The 18235-nt window shown below is 45.9% G+C and overlaps 1 protein-coding gene across 1 annotated transcript in view; it reads left to right on the top strand.

The window, feature by feature from the left end:
• Nucleotides 1-18235, top strand: part of DNAH7 (dynein axonemal heavy chain 7) — a 287995-nt gene that overhangs the window by 179690 nt on the left and 90070 nt on the right. The window contains exons 43-44 of the mRNA XM_037913207.2: nt 6099-6445; nt 14913-15093. Of these exons, the coding sequence (XP_037769135.1) occupies nt 6099-6445; nt 14913-15093 (528 nt within the window). The remainder of the gene's footprint in view (nt 1-6098; nt 6446-14912; nt 15094-18235) is intronic.

Genomic DNA, 18235 nt, shown 5'->3' with positions numbered 1-18235 from the left:
GGCAAAATTTCAAACTTGGGTGCCGGAATATATTCTCTAAAGTAAAAATGGGTGAAGTGGGAATGAAGGGTGTTCACAAGCTCTGACATTCAAGCCACTTTCATTTACTTGCCTCAACAGGAATTTAGATGCCTATCTTCAGGCACTTACGTTTTAAATTTTTTATCTGGGTCTGATAATCTCCAAAGAAAGTGGGTTCAGTTAAGTCTGAACAGTTTACAGGAATAGGGTAATCTTAAAATTACTTTTCTGTCTAAAAAGGTTGTGCCTAGGGTTTTTATAAGAATACCATGTCTAAGTGACTATAACGGAAGCCGTTGAGAAAGAGAAACATATTTCTATATTTTTTCAGTTTGATTACTTTGTGCCTTTGACAGCACTTTGTTTATCGTTAGTTTCACTGCTTCCACCGTACAGTCAGTTTCACTGTTTATTTGTATGGGTCTTTCACTCAGCAGCATAGGAAAGAAAAACCATTCTTAAAAAAGGAAAAAGCAATTGTAAAATCACAAAAATGGAGTTAGGGTCAGACATAGTATTGAAACTACTTTTAACGAATTTTTGATTCTGTTACCCAGCTTCTCTCCTCATTAATCACTTACAGTTATTGCCTGCATCTATGGAATTTGGAGGTGGTTCAGTGTTGATCCTGGAGGCTCCAGGATTAAGCTCTGACCTTCAACATGCTCCTCCAAGGTGGAACAAATTGGAGGTTCAGTTTCTCTCAACCTTTTTGTTTTATAAGTTTACTTTTTATTTGCAGTAGTGACTTGTACTCTTTCTTCCTCCTCCTCTTCTGGATTTGGTATTTGGCAGCATGATGGTTTCAACTATCAGGATTTGTCACTGCAGCACCTCCTCCTTGGGACTCCTTTGTTCTCCCTCAGGCATGGCAGAACTGTCCTGCGAACAAGGCTAAATCTAAGCAGTATTCCCTAAGTGAGGCAGCATTTACAGGCACTGCAGAGCATGAATTATGTCCTGGCTGTTCACAGCCAGCCAACCCTTCCAGTGCTGCATGTTGGTTCCCTTCCCTAAGAAGCCACAGGTCCAGTGCAGAAAAGCCTGATTGGAGGCTTTTGAGCATTTTGGGGAGGGAGTCTAAGGACAGCTTAGGGGGTAAGTCCTGCAATAGACTTGGCTGGAGCAGGAAAAAAACCCCTGAAAGGATCCAAAATCCCCTGTTCACCTCTCCCCAAATACTGAAGTGGATCCTCAGATCCCTGAGCCAAGAAGCAGTGCCCTTACACAGCTCCCCTTCCTCCCCCTATGAATTGGGGGATTTTCATGATCTCCAGGGATAAGTCTTATAAACCTCGAAATTCCAGGTCCCAGAAAGGCAAAAACAAGCATCACCTTCACCAGGTAATAATTAATATTGTTAATGAACAAGTGAGGGTGAAAGTCAGGGGTTAAACCTCTTCCCCTTTGCAAGTCTCCCCTCATGAGAGTATTTGCTGGGGTTTATCTCCTATACAGAGGCACTCACAGTGCCCTGTATCAAGCTCACCATCCCTCCTGCATCTTGGACATGCAGGGAAGCCTTTCACTCCTGTGTAGCGCTAACTCAGATTGTAGTTTAATAGCAATTGTTCCTATCCGACTTTCAGTGTAAAGGCCCTTGCTCTGCCCCGGAAAGGGGTTCAGATACCAGGAAGCAGTGGAATGGGAATTGTGCCTTCTGGTCATCAGCCATAAACCCATGCTGTAGTTGGGAAAGGAGCTCCAAGTCTGAACAATGGGAAAAAGACTTTCCACCCCTCCCCCGCTCCATAGGCTGGCTCTGCCTTAAAGAATAAAGAACACTCCAGGCAGTCTGTGACCAGAACAGAGGCATATGAAGATTCCATTCCTCGGGAAGCTGCACTATCATGGAATTACAGGGGGATAAGAGAGAAATCCCTTCCCATGTTTCAAATGACTCCTGATATACTGAATAAAGTCCTATGTGTTACTAGGTTGCTCCTACAATATGTCCATCAGTGATAGCTAGCCTGGCCATGCAGGCAAAGAACATTTCAAGCTCCTGGGGACATCTAGCAAACTATTTCCACAATCAAGGGTTTTGCACCAGTTGTCTCTTTTTGGTTGAATGGCCCCCAGGCCAGAATAATAGTGTGCACCCTTCCCACTGAATAAACAAAATAAATAACTTTTCTAGGGCAGGATGCCATTGGCTTGTAAGGAACTCATTAATACTAATATCTCCCTTTTCAAGCTTTATTAGCTATACACCTCTTTTGTGGACTTCTGATAAAAACCAAACTAAAATGTTATATAAAAACAAAGAAATTTCATAAATTTGGGGAGTTTAAGATTGATGCAGCAGTAGTACCACCAGTGAAAGATAATCATCCTGTATTGTCCAGGGCATAGGCAGCTGCCTCGGTGGTGTCTGGCCACCTGGCCATCCTGTAATGGCCAGGGTCGAAGGCAGGAGTTGGGACTAGATACCAAGGTGAGTAAGGAGATGGGTACCAAGGTCAATCCAGGCCAGGGTATAAGGCAAAAGTTGGGACTAGTTACCAAGCCAAGTCAGAAGACAGGTACCAAAGTCAAGTCAGGCTGGGGTTGACAGCAGGAGTCAGAAGCAAGACAGAGCGAAAGGCGAGGTGTGTAGGAGTTGCAAGCCAGAGTCTGCATTGTTCCTCAGATAGCTCCCTGGGGTAGCTTCCAAATTCAAATAGTTGGTGTGGACTAATCAGGCAGCTGTGGGGTTCTGTTGCACCGGCCTCTTTGGGCAGTACTTCTTGCGGTACCTAACCCTCCAGTAATTGTTGGATGCTGCTCTGACTGGTTCCCAAGTGGTGATGTGGAGATGTTGGCTGCCCAGGACTCCACAACCTTGGGTTCTAGATTCATGGATCCTTACACATGCCATCAGAAGGTGACTTCCTTCAAAATTACTCTAGAAACCATAAAAAAAGAGGACATACTGCACAGAAGTTTCAAAGCTTCAGGTATAGCCATTGAGACCAAAGGTTTTCATGTACTCAGTAAAGAATATTTTATGGCAAGCAGGAGGTTCCTAATCTAAGGATATGATCCTTATTTGGAGTGAGACATCTAGGGTTCTGTCTTGGTCTAACCCTTAATGTGATATGTGACAAGAGCAATGCCTTCTAACTTGGTGGCTAAAAGGAAGCCATGTTACATCCATGAATAGCAATCAGTCATCCTAAACAGATGTCTTGTGAATTCAGACTTACAGAAGAGGAGCTGTTTGGGGAAACAGTAGAGAAGTTAGTAGCTGAGAAACCCAAAAGGCTTTTTAGATCACATCTGAATGTCCCTTTGGGGGTAGGTAAGTACAAACAGCATGCTTAAAGCCAGCACAATTTTTATTGTAGACCTTTGGATACTCACTACGCAAGCAAGCCTCACAGGATTGGAAGCATACTTACAAGACAAATTTCCAAAATGACAGACTACACATTTCTTTAGTTCACTTTGACAGTTGTATCAGTGACGTGTCTGAACAAAACAAAAAAACAAGCAAACCCACAAACATGGCCATATGAGATCAGATGAATGATACATCAAGTCTAGTGTCATGTCTAGGATGGCAGTCAGTACTGTCTGCATCAGAAGAAGGTGCAAGAAATCATGTAACATACCATTATTGTGTGCATAGGGGAAGTTTCTTCCTACCTCCCTGTGACAGAATGCTGGACAACAGCAGCTGAGCCAGCACTCTGGTCACTGCAGCTCCAATTAAATACTGCAGAACAGACCTTATTAAGAAGAGTTGTGCCTAATTGGTGGGTGGAGGAGAGCTGGGAGGCTAATTAAGCCATTAGGCAGAGGATACAACAACACACAGGAAGGAAGTAGTTGGGGGAAGCAGACAGAGAGCGAGATTGATTGATTGCTCTTCCCTGCTTCCCTGAAGTGCTGAGGGCCCCCTAACACTGTAGGAGTAAGGCTATATAGTGTACAAGGATGATGGGAACAAACACTGTAAATAAACTCTGCTGGGTATTTTACCAGCATAAAAGTCTCTGCGTGGTTTGTGGACTTGAACAGACACAGGAGAGTACGCCCTGCCACACTCCCATTAGAGGTTGGCTTATGATTGAAGTATGAGTGTTTATACTTCTGATTTATATACCAATCAGTGGGCCTGGGGTCTGCCACTCAGGCTTGGTTGGGTGTTAGTCCCCCAGTGGACACGCAGACTGAACATTCAATGGCAACACGGAACCCCCATGGTCCCAGGTTCTAATCCTGCATGATTTTACACAGTATCCCACGAGGCACTTCACATTTGAATGGCTACATTGCATCTACGGAAAAGACCAGACCTCTTCAACCAGGGACTTCTTCATCCAGACCGGGAACACATACAGTTAATAGTGTAGGCATTGGAAGAGAAGTGTAGTTCAGCAGGGATCAGCTGATCTGGTCAAATTTATATTTTTGTTGTGATGGGAAATAGAAAGTTCTCTGAGTTAGGGACTCTCTCTCTTTGTACAGTGTCCGTCACAATGGGGCTCAGACCTCAGATGGTACTGTAATACAAATATAATGTTAATCATAAAGTTTGGATGATTTCCATTACATTGGAGTTTCTCCAGAATGGTTGATTGGAGTCCTACAACCAAGTATGATAGAAATGTAGGTAGGTACATTGGACATTCCATCTGAGTATCATAAGGTGCCAAGATTAATCAGAATGACAGATTAGACAAGCCTGGAGCTGGCCTTTCCAATCACCATTATCTGCTCTTGCGGTGAGGAAAAGATTATTTTTATAGCTCCAGAAAAATTTCTATTAAAGGTAAATTCCTCTTTGTATAATTCCTGGGAAATAGTTTTCCCATCATTTTGTTCAAACCCTGGTCACTTCTTCGGAAGCTTATGCCACAAATGAGCATTCCTAGTGCTCTAAAGATATATCTGAAGTATATGGAGTACACTTGCCAATTGTACGCTGTTCATCTCATTCTATCCAAAATGAAAAGGCCTTATTGCCTCAAAATGGCTGCTAGCAAGATGTTGAAATCCTGAACCAGTGGGCGTACTAGACATCTGGGAAACTATCCATAAAAGTCTCTAGGGCTATTGGGGAGAAAGTGTCATCAGAGGAAGATTTGCAGTGTAAATTTCCATTCCTCTGCATAGGCATCCTTTGTTCGGAATGTGCTACTGGGTTGGCTCCCACATAATGTCTTGCTTTATAAGGGGGAACTTCCATTCCTATTTATCGTTCTGTTATAATAATAAATAAAATGCTGCTTATCTTCCCCCCCCCCACTTCTTTGATTCACTTCTAGTTATTTCCCATTAGTGATGAATGAGGAGAGAAGCTGTGCAAAAGAACGAGAAATTTCTTACCTGATAATTTTTTTTCTGTTAGTAGCTTCCCTCCTCATTCAGACTACCCTGATAGTCTGATAATTGACCACAATACAAATAGAATTTTTTTCTCAAAGGGGAGACTTAAAAATATGATTGTTTGAAGGTTAATTACGACATTATATCAAGTTATTGTCTTAGTGCTAATAATGGGTTGCTGAAATGTTTCTGTCTCTTTGGAATAACTCTTCTGGTGTCCTGAACCAAACGTTGGAACTTAGGCCTGGAGTCTCCAGCAACAATATTGGACTGCCTCTGAATTTCATAGGTATGTGGGTAGACATTAACCATTAATGATGAATGAGGAAAGAAGCTGCTAATCTAAAGAGAAAACTCAGGTAAGAAATTTCTCATTCTCTAAACTAACTGTTGATCAGATTTCAGGTGTGATGATCTTTGTTTAAATGTCAGTATTATTTCAACCCATGTAGTGCCATAATGCATATACCGGAAGAAGGGGCTAAGCAGACAAAACACTGGGGGATTGTCTTCCTATGCTTAAAAATGAAAGATTTAATAGACAGATACTATTAAAAATGAATATAAGGTATATTTGTACAGTGTACATTAATTTTTGTCTGTGATCCTGAGATCACATTAAGTTTAAAGTACCAAGTGTGATTCTAGCAAACATATATGGAAAAGTAGTACTGTAACATACATAGAATGATTGTGATACGTTAGAAAAGTGGGTCTAATGCTATTTCTGAAGCAGTAATATTTATGTCATTTATTTTAAGGATATCACAGTTGTGAAGTCAATGAAGAGTCCTCCTTCTGGTGTCAAGCTAGTTATGGAAGCTATATGCATCCTGAAAGGCATCAAATCAGATAAAATTCCAGATCCATCAGGCTCAGGGAAAAAAATAGAGGATTTCTGGGGTCCAGCAAAGAGAGTTCTAGGTGATATAAGATTTCTGCAGTCGCTTCATGAGTATGATAAGGACAACATTCCTCCAGCTTACATGGCCATCATCAGGAAACAATATATCTCAAATCCTGAGTTTGTACCAGACAAGATTCGAAATGCTTCCACAGCAGCGGAAGGTCTGTGCAAATGGGTCATAGCCATGGATTCCTATGATAAGTAAGTAAGCATTCGTGTAAAAATAAAAACCAAGTGAGTTTAGTCTATTCTAATAATAAGAGGGATTTAAAGTTTGTTGGAAATTCTAACTGGCCTGACATATTTACTGGTAAAGATTATGAGGCAGCTGTTGAAAGGGACATATAGTGTCTGATTTTCAAATGTGAGTACCTTGGATAGGATGAAGGGGGCAATAGCCCATCTCCAGTAAGCAAAGAGTTAATTATGGTTTCTCTTCCCCATCCTTTTGGCACAGGTCTGCAGCAGAAGGGTATTAGAATGCCAGTGGGAAGGAAGGGCTCATCATTTAGTTTGAGGACTGGGTTAAACCCCACATTAGAAATTGTTTTGTTTGTATTTGCTTACCCTGATGAAAAAAACCTTGCTGATTTCTGCCATAACTTATATGTGCTGAGTCGCCCACCAATTTACAGTATCATTATAACACATCCCCAGAGCCTGCATAAATCTATAAAATCCACACTTAAGTGCCTAAACTCAGCCTACAATCTGAAAATAAGTAGCAAAGGCCTGAGATGGAGAAGAATCTTTCTACTAAATGTAACAAAATTTAATGTACAAGTACATATTCTTCTTCGAGTGTTTACTCATGTCGATTCCAAGTAGGTATGTGCCGGAAGGTTTTTCCCTTAGCGGTACCCATCTGGTTGGTTTAGGAGCCCTGGAATCATGCCTTCATTGTGCCATATATAGGGCCCTGCCGACCCGCCGCCTCTTCAGTTCCTTCTTACTGACTGTGACAGTTGGTCGGAATGCTCGTTCTCTCTTGCTTCAGTAAGCCCTTTCCCTAGGGGTCTTCTGATCATTCCCTATAAATAGTTATAATAGTACTAATTGACTAGATAGTTAAATATATATAGTTCTCAGGGTTATCCCCTTCCTACCACCCACCCAACCCCGGCACTTCTTCGGTCTCTAGGGTTTAAACCCTGTGCAGCTTGTAATAAACCTATGCCCAGGAGCAACCCTCCCACTTCTTGCCTGAAGCGTCTGGGGGAATCTCATCAGAAGGACCACTGTAAAATCTGCAGGGGATTCCGCTCCAGGACCCAAAAAGAGAGAGCTCAACGGTTGAAAATTCTTCTGATGGAGGCCGCCCTTTGCCCCCACTCAGAGCTCAGTTCGGCCAAAATTATACCTAGCATGTCCGCATCGGTCCAGAGCATGCTGGCATCGACAAGGGAGGCCTCAGAGCTAAGAAAGGACTCTGATAGAGACTCTCAGCCCCAGGAGGGCTGCCTGCAGAGGGGCTCAGCTCCTACTAGTGTGTGCAGCACCGCTCCCAATCTCCAATGCCCCATGAGAAGAAAAAGAAGTCGAACAGGGGGTGCTCACCCACTCCGAAACCAGAGCAAAAGGACTTGAGTGCAGTGCCACTCACACCAGGCCACTCAAGCACTGTACCACCTAGCTTGGCACTGTTGACTCGTGCCCCAACAAGGGGTCGGTTGAGTCCAGTACCAATGGACTCCCCTCTTCAGGAGAACCATGCAGAGGCTTTAGAGCTGCCCTCCATGTCTGAGACATTTGAGGTGGCTAGAGAGCTCATTGGCTTCACAGTACCACCTTCTCCAACCAGGCAAGACCAGGCCCGAGAACACTGGCACCACAAGATCCTTGGCATCATCCCTTAACAAACTGGTTATGGTACCTTGCCGGTCACTGTCACCTCGGCACCACTCCCCGGTGCCTTCCGGGAGCAGACCAGCAATGGTGCCACACCAGTCTCCTGTTTCTCGGCACCGGTCCCTGGCACCGACTGGCACCACTCCTCCATGTTCCTCACATAGTGAGTCCTCTCCATTGGACTTGGAGGCAGAATCATACGCATCCAGACGGAGCCGGCATAGGTCAGAACGGAGGTGCTCAAAGTTAGACATGGACAGCAACAGCAGTTTCCCCATATGCCCTGGCCCACACAGTGGCAGGTGCCAGTGCAATGGCCTTTTTGGATGCGGTGGGCGTTCCACCAAGCCCAAGGGTCCTATTCCAGGAGGTCAGTATCAGCGAGCTCAGAAATCTATGCACCTCCCCCACCTCCTTCGGTGCAGGACCTGCTGCTCAACGCTGAACTGGTCACCACACCAGAAGAGCTGGCACCATGCTACCCTCTCAGTGAGGAAGGGAAAGAGCACAAGCCTGTTCCTGTTAGGGCCTCATCCTCCTCGTTGCCGGACGAAGTAATCACAGGAACCTCTTCTGCTCCAGTGCTCGAGGACAGCAGTGTCCACCAACAGCTCCTAAAGAGAGTGGCCCAGAACCTGGGGCTCGAGGTTGAGGAAGTTGCCGAGTCCTCGGACCCCATGGTAGACATCCTGGCTCCCTCAGGTCCATCCCAAATTGCCCTGCCACTCATTAAGACAACTCAAGACACCATTAAATTGTTGTGGCAAACCTCTGCCTCTCTGCCCCCGATTGTGAAGAGGACTGAGAGAAAGTATTTTGTGCTGTCTAAGGGGTTTGATCATTTCGATTCTCATCCACCACCAGGCTCTTTAGTGGTGGCTGTGGCAAATGAACACAAGTGATCAGGGCAACAAGGGCCATCTCCGAGAGTTAGGGACGCTAAGAAGCTGGACCTTTTCGGTAGAAAAATTTACTCTACTGGGGGCTCCAGCTTCAGATCTAGAACCATTAGGCACTCCTTAGTAGATATAGCTTTAACTCCTGGGAAGCTATGTTGAAGTTCACAGAGCTGTTGCCCTCTGCGTTCCGGACAGAGTTTTCTGCCATGGTGGAAGAGGGTAAGTTGGTGGCATGGGCCTCATTACAAGCAGCCCTGGATGTGGCTGACTCGGCTACCCAGATGGCTTCGGTTGTAGCAATGAGGCACAGTTCCTGGCTCCAAGCCTCAGGACTCCCGTATGAGGTCCGGCAGACCATTCAGGACCTCCCATTTGAGGATTCTACTCTTTTATTGGAAAAGACCAACACATGGCTTCACAGCATGAAAGACTCGAGAGCTACCCTCATCTGCATACTCTGGCAACACAAAGGAAACATTTCAGACCTCAGCCTATGCCTCATTTTTATCAGCCCCAGAACAGGCAGGATTACTCTGGGAGGTGCAACAAGAACCTTAGGAGGAGGCCTCCTCCTTCATCTTCTCTGGCCAGGCAAAGCAATCTTCTGGCCCCAAACAAGCATTTTGAGGGTGTGCCCAAGGGTGAAACACCAATTCAGGATCCGGATCCTTCCCCTCCTTTTTTTTCTGACTGCTTATCCCATTTCTACCCTGTGTGGGCCCAGATTACGTCAGACCACTGGGTGTTCCTCACGGTAGAACTGGAATATTTTCTCCAGTTCTCCCTCCCATCCCCCTTCAGGGACCCCTCTCATGAGCAACTTCTAATGCAGAAGGTGCAGATGCTCCTAAGAACCAGGACAGTAGGGAAAGTTCCTCAGGAACTAAGGAGCAAGGGATTCTATTCCAATTATTTCCTAATCCCGAAAGCCCAGGATGGTCTCAGGCCCATTTTGGACCTCCGAAACCTCAACAGGTTCATGAAGAGATTGAAGTTCTACATGGTCTCCTTGGCCTCCATTATCCCCTCACTGGATCTGGGGGACTGGTATGCCATCCTCAACTTGAAGGACATGTACTTTAATATTTTGGTAGCCCCATCCCACAAAAGATTCCTCAGTTTCATAGTGAACCACGCTCACTATCAGTTTACAGTCCTCCCCTTCGGCCTGTGAGTGGCACCTCAGGTGTTCACCAAGTTCATGGCAGTCGTGGCCGCCTTCCTGAAAAAGCGGCAGGTGCAGGAGTTTCCGTACCTTGACGACTGACTTGTCAAGGGCCACTCCAGAGCACAGGTGGAGGCACATGTAAACTTGATAAGGTCAACTTTCGATTGATTGGGCCTATTGCTGAATGTGCAAAAATCAACCCTATCCCCCCCTCAGAGGATAGAGTTCATAAGAGCATTGTTAGATTTGAGACGAGCCAGGGCATTCCAACCAGAATCATGGTTCCAGATGCTTTGCAACATTATAGAGGGTCTCAGACGATACCCTACCACCATGGCATGGAATTGCTTGAAGCTCCTTGGACACATGGTTGCCTGTACGTATGTAGTACAGCATGCCAGAGTGAGGCTCAGGCCCATCCAGGCTTGGTTGGCATTAGTGTATCAGCCAAGCAAGGACAGCCTGGATAAGATGCTTTCCCTGGTGGTGCTTGAGGCTTTCATATGGTGGCTCAACCCGCAAGCCGTGTGCACAGGAATATCTTTCTCCAGGCCACAACCCTGGTCATGGGTGCGTAAGCGGTGGGGTGGGGAGCACATCTAGGAAGGCTCATAACTCAGGGCCTATGGTCCCAAGCAGAACTCGCGTTCCACATCAATGTCAGGGAGCTGAGAGCAGTTCGTCTAGCCTGCCAGACCTTCCAAGCCCACCTGAAGGGGAGATGTGTATCAGTCATGACAGACAATACAATAGCGGTGTTTGATATAAACAGACAGGGTGGAGCACGCTCCTCTCCCCTGTGCCAGGAAGCCCTCAAGCTGTCGGACTTCTGCATAACACATCTGGAGGCAACCTACCTCCCAGGTTCTCCGAATGAGTTGGCAGACCATCTCAGCAGATCCTGTCACAACCACAAGTGGTCCATTCGCACGGACATTGTGAACAACATCTTCCAACTGTGGAGAGTTCCCCAGATAGATTTGTTCACAAGGAGGCACAACTGGAAGTGTCTGCAGTTCTTCTCCTTCCTGAATAAAGCCCGGGCTCAATCATGGATGCGTTCCTCCTTCCCTGGAAGGGCCATCTCTTCTATGCATTTCAACCCATTCCAGACATTCACAAGGTGCTGCGCAAAGTGAGGAGAGACGGATGTTCTGTGATATAAATAGCTCCAGCCTGGCCCCATCAACACTGGTACACCGTGCTCCTGGAACTGTCAGTGGAAGCTCTGGTCACCCTGCCTCTGCTCCCAGACCTGATCACCCACGATCACGGCCACCTTCAGAATCCCAACCTCAAGTCTTTCCACCTCACAGCTTGGAAGTTTCTTGGCTAAACCCATTGGAGCTCACTTGCTCAGGTCCCGTTAGAGAGGTCCTTCTTGGCAGTAGGAAGCCATCCACTAGGGTCACCTACTTAGCTAAGTGGAAGAGATTTGTGATTTGGTCATTACAGAAGCACACTTCTTTTCTGCGCTAATCAGTACCCTTTATCTTGGACTGTCTCTTGCACCTGAAGCAGCAAGGTCTCTCGGTGTCATCAATAAAGGTTCACCTGGCTGCCATGTCTGCATTTCACCCAGTGGTTGCCAGCTGATCAGTCTTCGCTAACCCGATGGTCGGCCAATTTTGCTAAAGGACTTGACAGATTGACAACAACCGATCTCTGCATGGGACTTCAACCTGGTGCTTTCCAGACTCATGGGTCCCCCCCTTTGAGCCCCTAGTGACATGCTTACTATTCTGTCATGGAAAGTGGCATTTCTGGTGACAATCACTTCAGTTAGGAGGGTGTCTGAGCTTAAATCCCTAACAGCCGAACCTCCTTGCAAAATCTTCTGTAAGGACAAGGTGCATCATCCAGCCTTTCTTCCTAAGGTCATCTCTCAGTTTCATGCCAATCAGGACATTTTTCTCCCATTTTTTTACTCTAAAGCCACATGCTAACAGCCGGGAACAAAAGCTCCATTCCCTGGACATTTGGCGGGCATTGGCCTTTTATATCGAATGGACGAAGCCATTTCGGAAATCAAACCGACTATTTGTCACAGTAGCGGACAGGATGAATGGCTTCCAATGTCTTCCCAAAGAATTTAATCATGGATCACATTCTATATCCGGGCATGCTATGATTTGGCAAAGATAACTGTCCCTGCACTGACAGCGCACTCCACAAGGGTGCAGGCCTTCTCGGTGGCATTCCTGGTGCAGGTCCCGATCCAGGAGATCTGCAGAGCTCTAGTCCACACCTTCACTTCTCACTATTCCATTACTCAGCAGGCCAGGGACAATGTTGCATTTGGCAAAGCAGTGCTTCAATCAGTGAATCCATGAACTCTGCCCACACCTTCATGGTACTGCTTGGGAGTAACCTACTTGGAATCGACATGAGCAAGCACTCAAAGAAGAAAAAACAGTTACCTGTCTTTCATAACTGATGTTCTTCGAGATGTATTGCTCATTTCCATTCCAAGACCTGCCTACCTACCCCTCTGTCGGAGTAATCCAGCAAGAGGGAGCTGAAGAGGTGGCAGGTCGGCCGGGCCCTATATACGGAGCCATGAAGGTGCAACTTCAGGAGCGCCTAGACCAACCAGATGGATACCACTAGGGGAAAAACCTTCCGGCAACTGTGCAGGCGGCCCGCACACATCTACTTGGAATCAACAAGAGCAACACATCTTGAAGAACAACAGTTATGAAAGGTAGGTAACATTTTTTTTTTACTGAAGCTTCCTATCAGAGTGTGACATTCCCCAGGGTATAATCTGGACTGTTGAACAGCTGTGTCCCCTCAGTTCCCCAGCCTTGGGTGCCTTTTCTCTGCTTCTCTGGGTGGTCTGCTCACACACAGCCTCCACCATGTAAATTACTCCCAGCAAAACTATATGAGATCTATGGTCAGCCACTCTTGACTTATACTGAAAAGCAAAGCCAGAATATTCCCAATCTCAGACTTTCCTCCAGAAATGTGGGTCTTACTGCCCAGTCTTCTGGACAACATAATCTCATATAAAGGCTGTCATTTTGTTAATAGAACATGATATGCAAAAATCCTGTTATCTCAAATGGAGTTTCCTCAAACATACTGGTTTAGATCAAACAATAAAAAAAGTTTATTAACTACAGAAAGATAGATTTTAAGTCATTACAAGTAATGAGGCATAAAAGTCAGAATTGGTTACAAGAAAATAAAAGTAAAATGCAACGAATACCTAACTCAACAAGCTAAGTGAATTCAAAGCAAAAATCTGTCTCACCACACACTTCAGTAACCTTACTGGCTTAATTCCTTTCAGACAGGATCCCTCCCTCAGTCCAAAGCTATTTCTTTGTTCCTCAAGTGTTGTGGCTGCTGTGGGTAGAAAGAAAGGGAGGAATAACTTGGGGCGTCTGTTCCCCATTCTTATACTTTGAGAATCATCCTCTTCGTTGAGAATCATCTCCAGCTGGGGTTCAGGAGACAGAAAGTCTGTGGGGATGGGAACCTCCCGCTGTTTCTTTGCCAAGATGTAAATTTCTCACTCACACCCTTTTTCCTGCCGAGGAATGGCCACTTTACCAGGTTTTGGTCCATTTGATTTTGTTGACACCTGGCTGAGGCATCAGTTTGCCTTTTATCTCTGAGGAACTGGTTTGTGGCTGCTCTTCTTGAAACATGTCTCAGTAATGTCATACAGTAGAATTTTATAACTTTAGATATAAGATTTGCCACACATATTTTACCAGGCCAATAATGATCAACAAATTATGAGTTTTCAAATGATACCTCCCAAGGCATTCTTTATACAAAATGTGTGATAGTTTTACAAAAGGAGTGAACATAGGGGTGCAGACTGTAACACCAAGGAACAGCTGTATCCGTCATAAATGTCTGCAGACAGATTGCAGGTTAGCTCAAACAAAAACAAAAAAACAGTGGGCGAGGTCCTGAGCCTGTGGTATGTAATGGGGGTATGCTTCTTTACACCAACTGAGGATCTGACTTTGTATGATTTTGAGCGGAATAGTTGTAAAAATATCACCTACTACTGTCTAGCCATTACTTGAAAATACATGCATCACTTGTTCATTTTTATTTCATTTTGCAATTGTCCATTGTTTTTTAAAATTATAGGGCCATATTTACAGTAGTCTTCAAGCTAATGCACAAAATGCACAGAAATGTGTGTGTAATTATTTTCAGTCCTCAAAAAAAAGGCTTATCCCTGCAGATAGATCCGAATGTGTGAAAAGCAGATAAAAATTATCAGCTTTAGTTGTGTACACAAATATCTATTTGCATGTGTAAAACACCTGCGAATATAATCTTATAAATGCAAAATATTTTTTCAGGCACAAAATCTATAGTGGCTTTTAAAAAATTGGCTCAAAGTGTCTAATATTTGTAGATGTATATCGCCTCAGCCATCTCATATTTTGGATGTATGATGAATGTATTTTTGCTGTTTTTTAAAAAAAATATTGCCTGTTATTCCAGGAAATATTGCAAAAATTGTTCTGTCAGTTGATGCTGTTTTAGCCAATCAAGACTGACAAAAATAGAAGCATGTAATGAAATCTACAGTAGCAGACATTTTAAAAGTTAACATTTTCTGACAAACTGTTATTTGGTATACTGCATTTTTCTCTAATTTGGCACATGTTGGGGTTTTAATGGCAACCCTGATGTGAGTATATATGCATAGGTATAGAGATATATTCATACACAGTATAATTGTGATAAATTTAATTTACTAATTTATTTTATTTAGAGTGGCAAAAGTTGTTGCCCCCAAAAAGATAAAGCTAAATCAGGCTGAAGGGGAATTGAAGATTGCCATGGATGGTCTGAGAAAAAAACAAGCAGCCCTAAAGGAAGTTCAGGACAAATTGGCTATACTCCAACAAACTTTGGAATCAAAGAAGCAAGAGAAGGCTGATCTGGAGAATCAGGTATATAATACACATCAATAAAACTATTGCTAATACTGGGGCATTGAAAAAGTTGTTTAAAAATAAGGGGGTTTTGCCCATCACATTTCTGCTTTTAACCTTCAACCCTGCCAAAGCTTAAATAAAACCCCCAGTTTTAGGCTACCATCATTTTTGTTCACTCTCATATGGTTATTAAACCATAGCGTAGGTGTGGCATGGAGAATAAGTATGTGATAATTATGAGAATCATAAATGCAAAATATCACATTATATTATATCCCGTATATCTCCAATCATATGTGACTTGAGAATGCAGACTGAAATGCAGAAATGAAAACATCAGGTGATCCAGAAAGGAAATCATTAGGTGATAAATTTTTCAACTCTGCCCTGGCAATTTTACTTTACATTAACCTGGACTGACCACGTCTAGACTGGGGTGAGTGTAGTTAACTATTCATAGTTATTCAGGATTGCCAGTTAATGTCATATGTGGTTTTTGTGAATTCATTGCTTGTCCACTAATATCACTAAACAGCCATCAGATATAGAAACTGGTAATGTTTAGAATCAGTACCCTTTTGTCTAGTAAGACCAAATTCTAAAGCTTGGTTTCTTTCCCTTTTCAGTAATTCAGTACTTTACAAAATAATGTGTCCTCCCTTTAAAAAAGAAGATTACATGCATATTTGTAAACAACAGAGCAAAAGTTTTTCTTCAAGTAGATATAGCAATATATTCCATTTAGGTGTATGTATGCCCAGCACACTGAAGCCATATCTATGGGGCAGCACTCACACCTTGTGGCCGTACCCCCTCCTGTCACTATATAAGGATGGCACTGCCCTGACTCCCCTCAGTTCCTTCTGACCACCCGTGCCTAGAGTCAGAGCTCGGTGTGGTGTTTTCACCTCAAGTTTTCAGTCTCCGTTTTCTGAGGGTTTTTTTGTTTGTTTGTTTTCCTCTAGATCAGGGGTCAGCAACCTTTCAGAAGTGGTATGCTGAGTCTTCATTTATTCACTTAAATTTAAGGTTTCGTGTTCCAGTAATAAATCTTAACGTTTTTTAGAAGGTCTCTCTCTATAAGTCTATATATTATATAACTAAACTATTGTCGTATGTAAAGTAAACAAGGTTTTCAAAATGTTTAAGAAGCTTTATTTAAAATTAAATTAAAATGCTGATCTTACGTCGCTGGCCCACTCAGCCTGCTGCCAGCCTGGGGATCCGTTCACCTAGGCTGGCAGCAGGCTGAGTGGGGCCTGCAGCGGGACCCTGGCTGGCAAGGGGCCGGCAGCCAGAACCCCGGGCCGGCAGCCAGAACCCCGGGCCGGCAGCGGGCTGAGTGGGGCCGGCGGCCGGGACCCCAGACTGGCAGTGGGCTGAGCGGCTCAGCCCGCTGCCACTCAACCTGCTGCCAGTCTGGGGTTCAGTCCACGGCTCCTGCCAGCCAGGGTTCTGGCTGCTGGCCCCGCTCAGCCCGCTGCCGGTTTGGGATCCCGGCCCTGCCCACGTAGAGTGGGTACCTACCTTCTCCCTGGTTCTAGCCCATTCTCTTCCTCTCTGTCTGCATTGAGCTGAGGGTGGGAGTGCACAGGGCTGGGGGTGAAGGAGCAGGCTAGGGGTTGGGGTGCAGGGTCTGGCCAGGAACTAGAATGAGGGAGGGGGCTCAGGGTTGGGGCAAGAGGTTTGGGTGTGGAGTGCTTACCTGGGCAGCTCCCATTTGGTGCGAGGAGTGCAGGTGGGAATGTGGGGTGGTGGGGGAGGTGCAGGAGCTCCTGTTTGGTGCTCAGGGTGGGGGTGGGAATGTGGGGGGTGCAAGAGTCAGGACATGGGGTGTGAGGGGGCTGGGTATGTGTGGGGGGGTGCAGGAGTCAGGGCATGGGGTCGGGGGGGCTGGGTATGTATGGGGGTACTGGAGTCAGGGCTGGGGTTTTGGGGGGGTGCAGGGGTCAGGACAGGAGGCTGGGGTGTGTGGGGCATGCAGGGGTCAGGGCAGAGGGCTGGGGTGTGTGGGGGGTGCAGGGATCAGGGCAGAGGGCTGGGGTGTGTGGGGGGCGCAGGGATCAGGGCAGAGGGCTGGGGTGTGTGTGGGGCGGTGCAAGGGTCAGGGCAGACGGCTGGGAGTGTGTGTGTGGGGGTGTAGGGGTCAGGGCAGAAGGCTGGGGTCGTGGGCTGGGGTCATGGGGGTGCTCCCAGCCCCCTGCCCAGAGTGGCTCACGGCAGGGGGCTGGAGGGATTATGCCCTGATTCCATCCCCCTTACTCAAGGCCCCGTCCCCACCTCTTCTCCGCCTCCTTCCCGGAGCAGGGAGCGCGCTGCTGCTCAGCTTCTCTCCCTCCCTCGCAAGGGCCATCAGCTGATCGGTGGCAGGGAGATGAGGAGGGGCAGGAATGCAGCACGCTGGGGGAAGAGGCAGGGGAGAGGGGAGCTTTCCTTCTCTGCAGCAGCAGCCAGCAGGACCAAGCTTCTTCATCCGGCCGGTGGGGGGGAGTTGGGGGGAGGCAGAGAAGAGTGGGCCGGGGTGGGCAGGATTTTTAATGGCACGCTGCGGCCTGCCAGGGTCCTGGCCTGGGTTCGGCAACGGGCTGAGCGGGGCCGGCAGCTGGGACCCGGCAGGCAGCAGCCTGCCATTAAAAATCGGCTCGTGTTCCGTCTTTGGCACACGTGCCATAGGTTGCCAACCCCTCCTCTAGATATTCGTTAGTTAGAAGCATATTAGGTTTAGTTTAGTGTTAGTTGACTGCCCTGTGTGATGTCCTCACCACGGTTCAACCATTGTCTGTCGTGTGTGGGATGGGGCATCCCTAGTAGTGATCCCCACACAAGGTGCTTGTTGTGTCTTGGTGAGGAACACATTAAGGAGCGGTGCTCAATCTGTAAGTCATTCTAGAAGAGGATTCAGGTGGCTGCCTAACTACTTTCCAGTACTGCACTGAGATCAGCAGGGGCCCATAAGGACAAAGAGTCCAAAAGGATGGACTTGATGGGGAGGAAGATTTATACTTCTTCCCTGCAGATGCACATTGCAAACCAGAAGGTGTTGCCCTCTAAATACGCTTTATTAATTGGATGGCCACATCTAAGTTTGTGGACAATTTCCAGACGCCTCCAGGGAAGAGTTTAAGGCGTTCGTTGCAGAAGGCTATATGGTAGCCAA

Source organism: Chelonia mydas, chromosome 11, assembly GCF_015237465.2.
Source record: "Chelonia mydas isolate rCheMyd1 chromosome 11, rCheMyd1.pri.v2, whole genome shotgun sequence".
NCBI lineage: Eukaryota > Metazoa > Chordata > Testudines > Cheloniidae > Chelonia > Chelonia mydas.
This window is presented reverse-complemented; position numbering and strand designations above follow the sequence as displayed.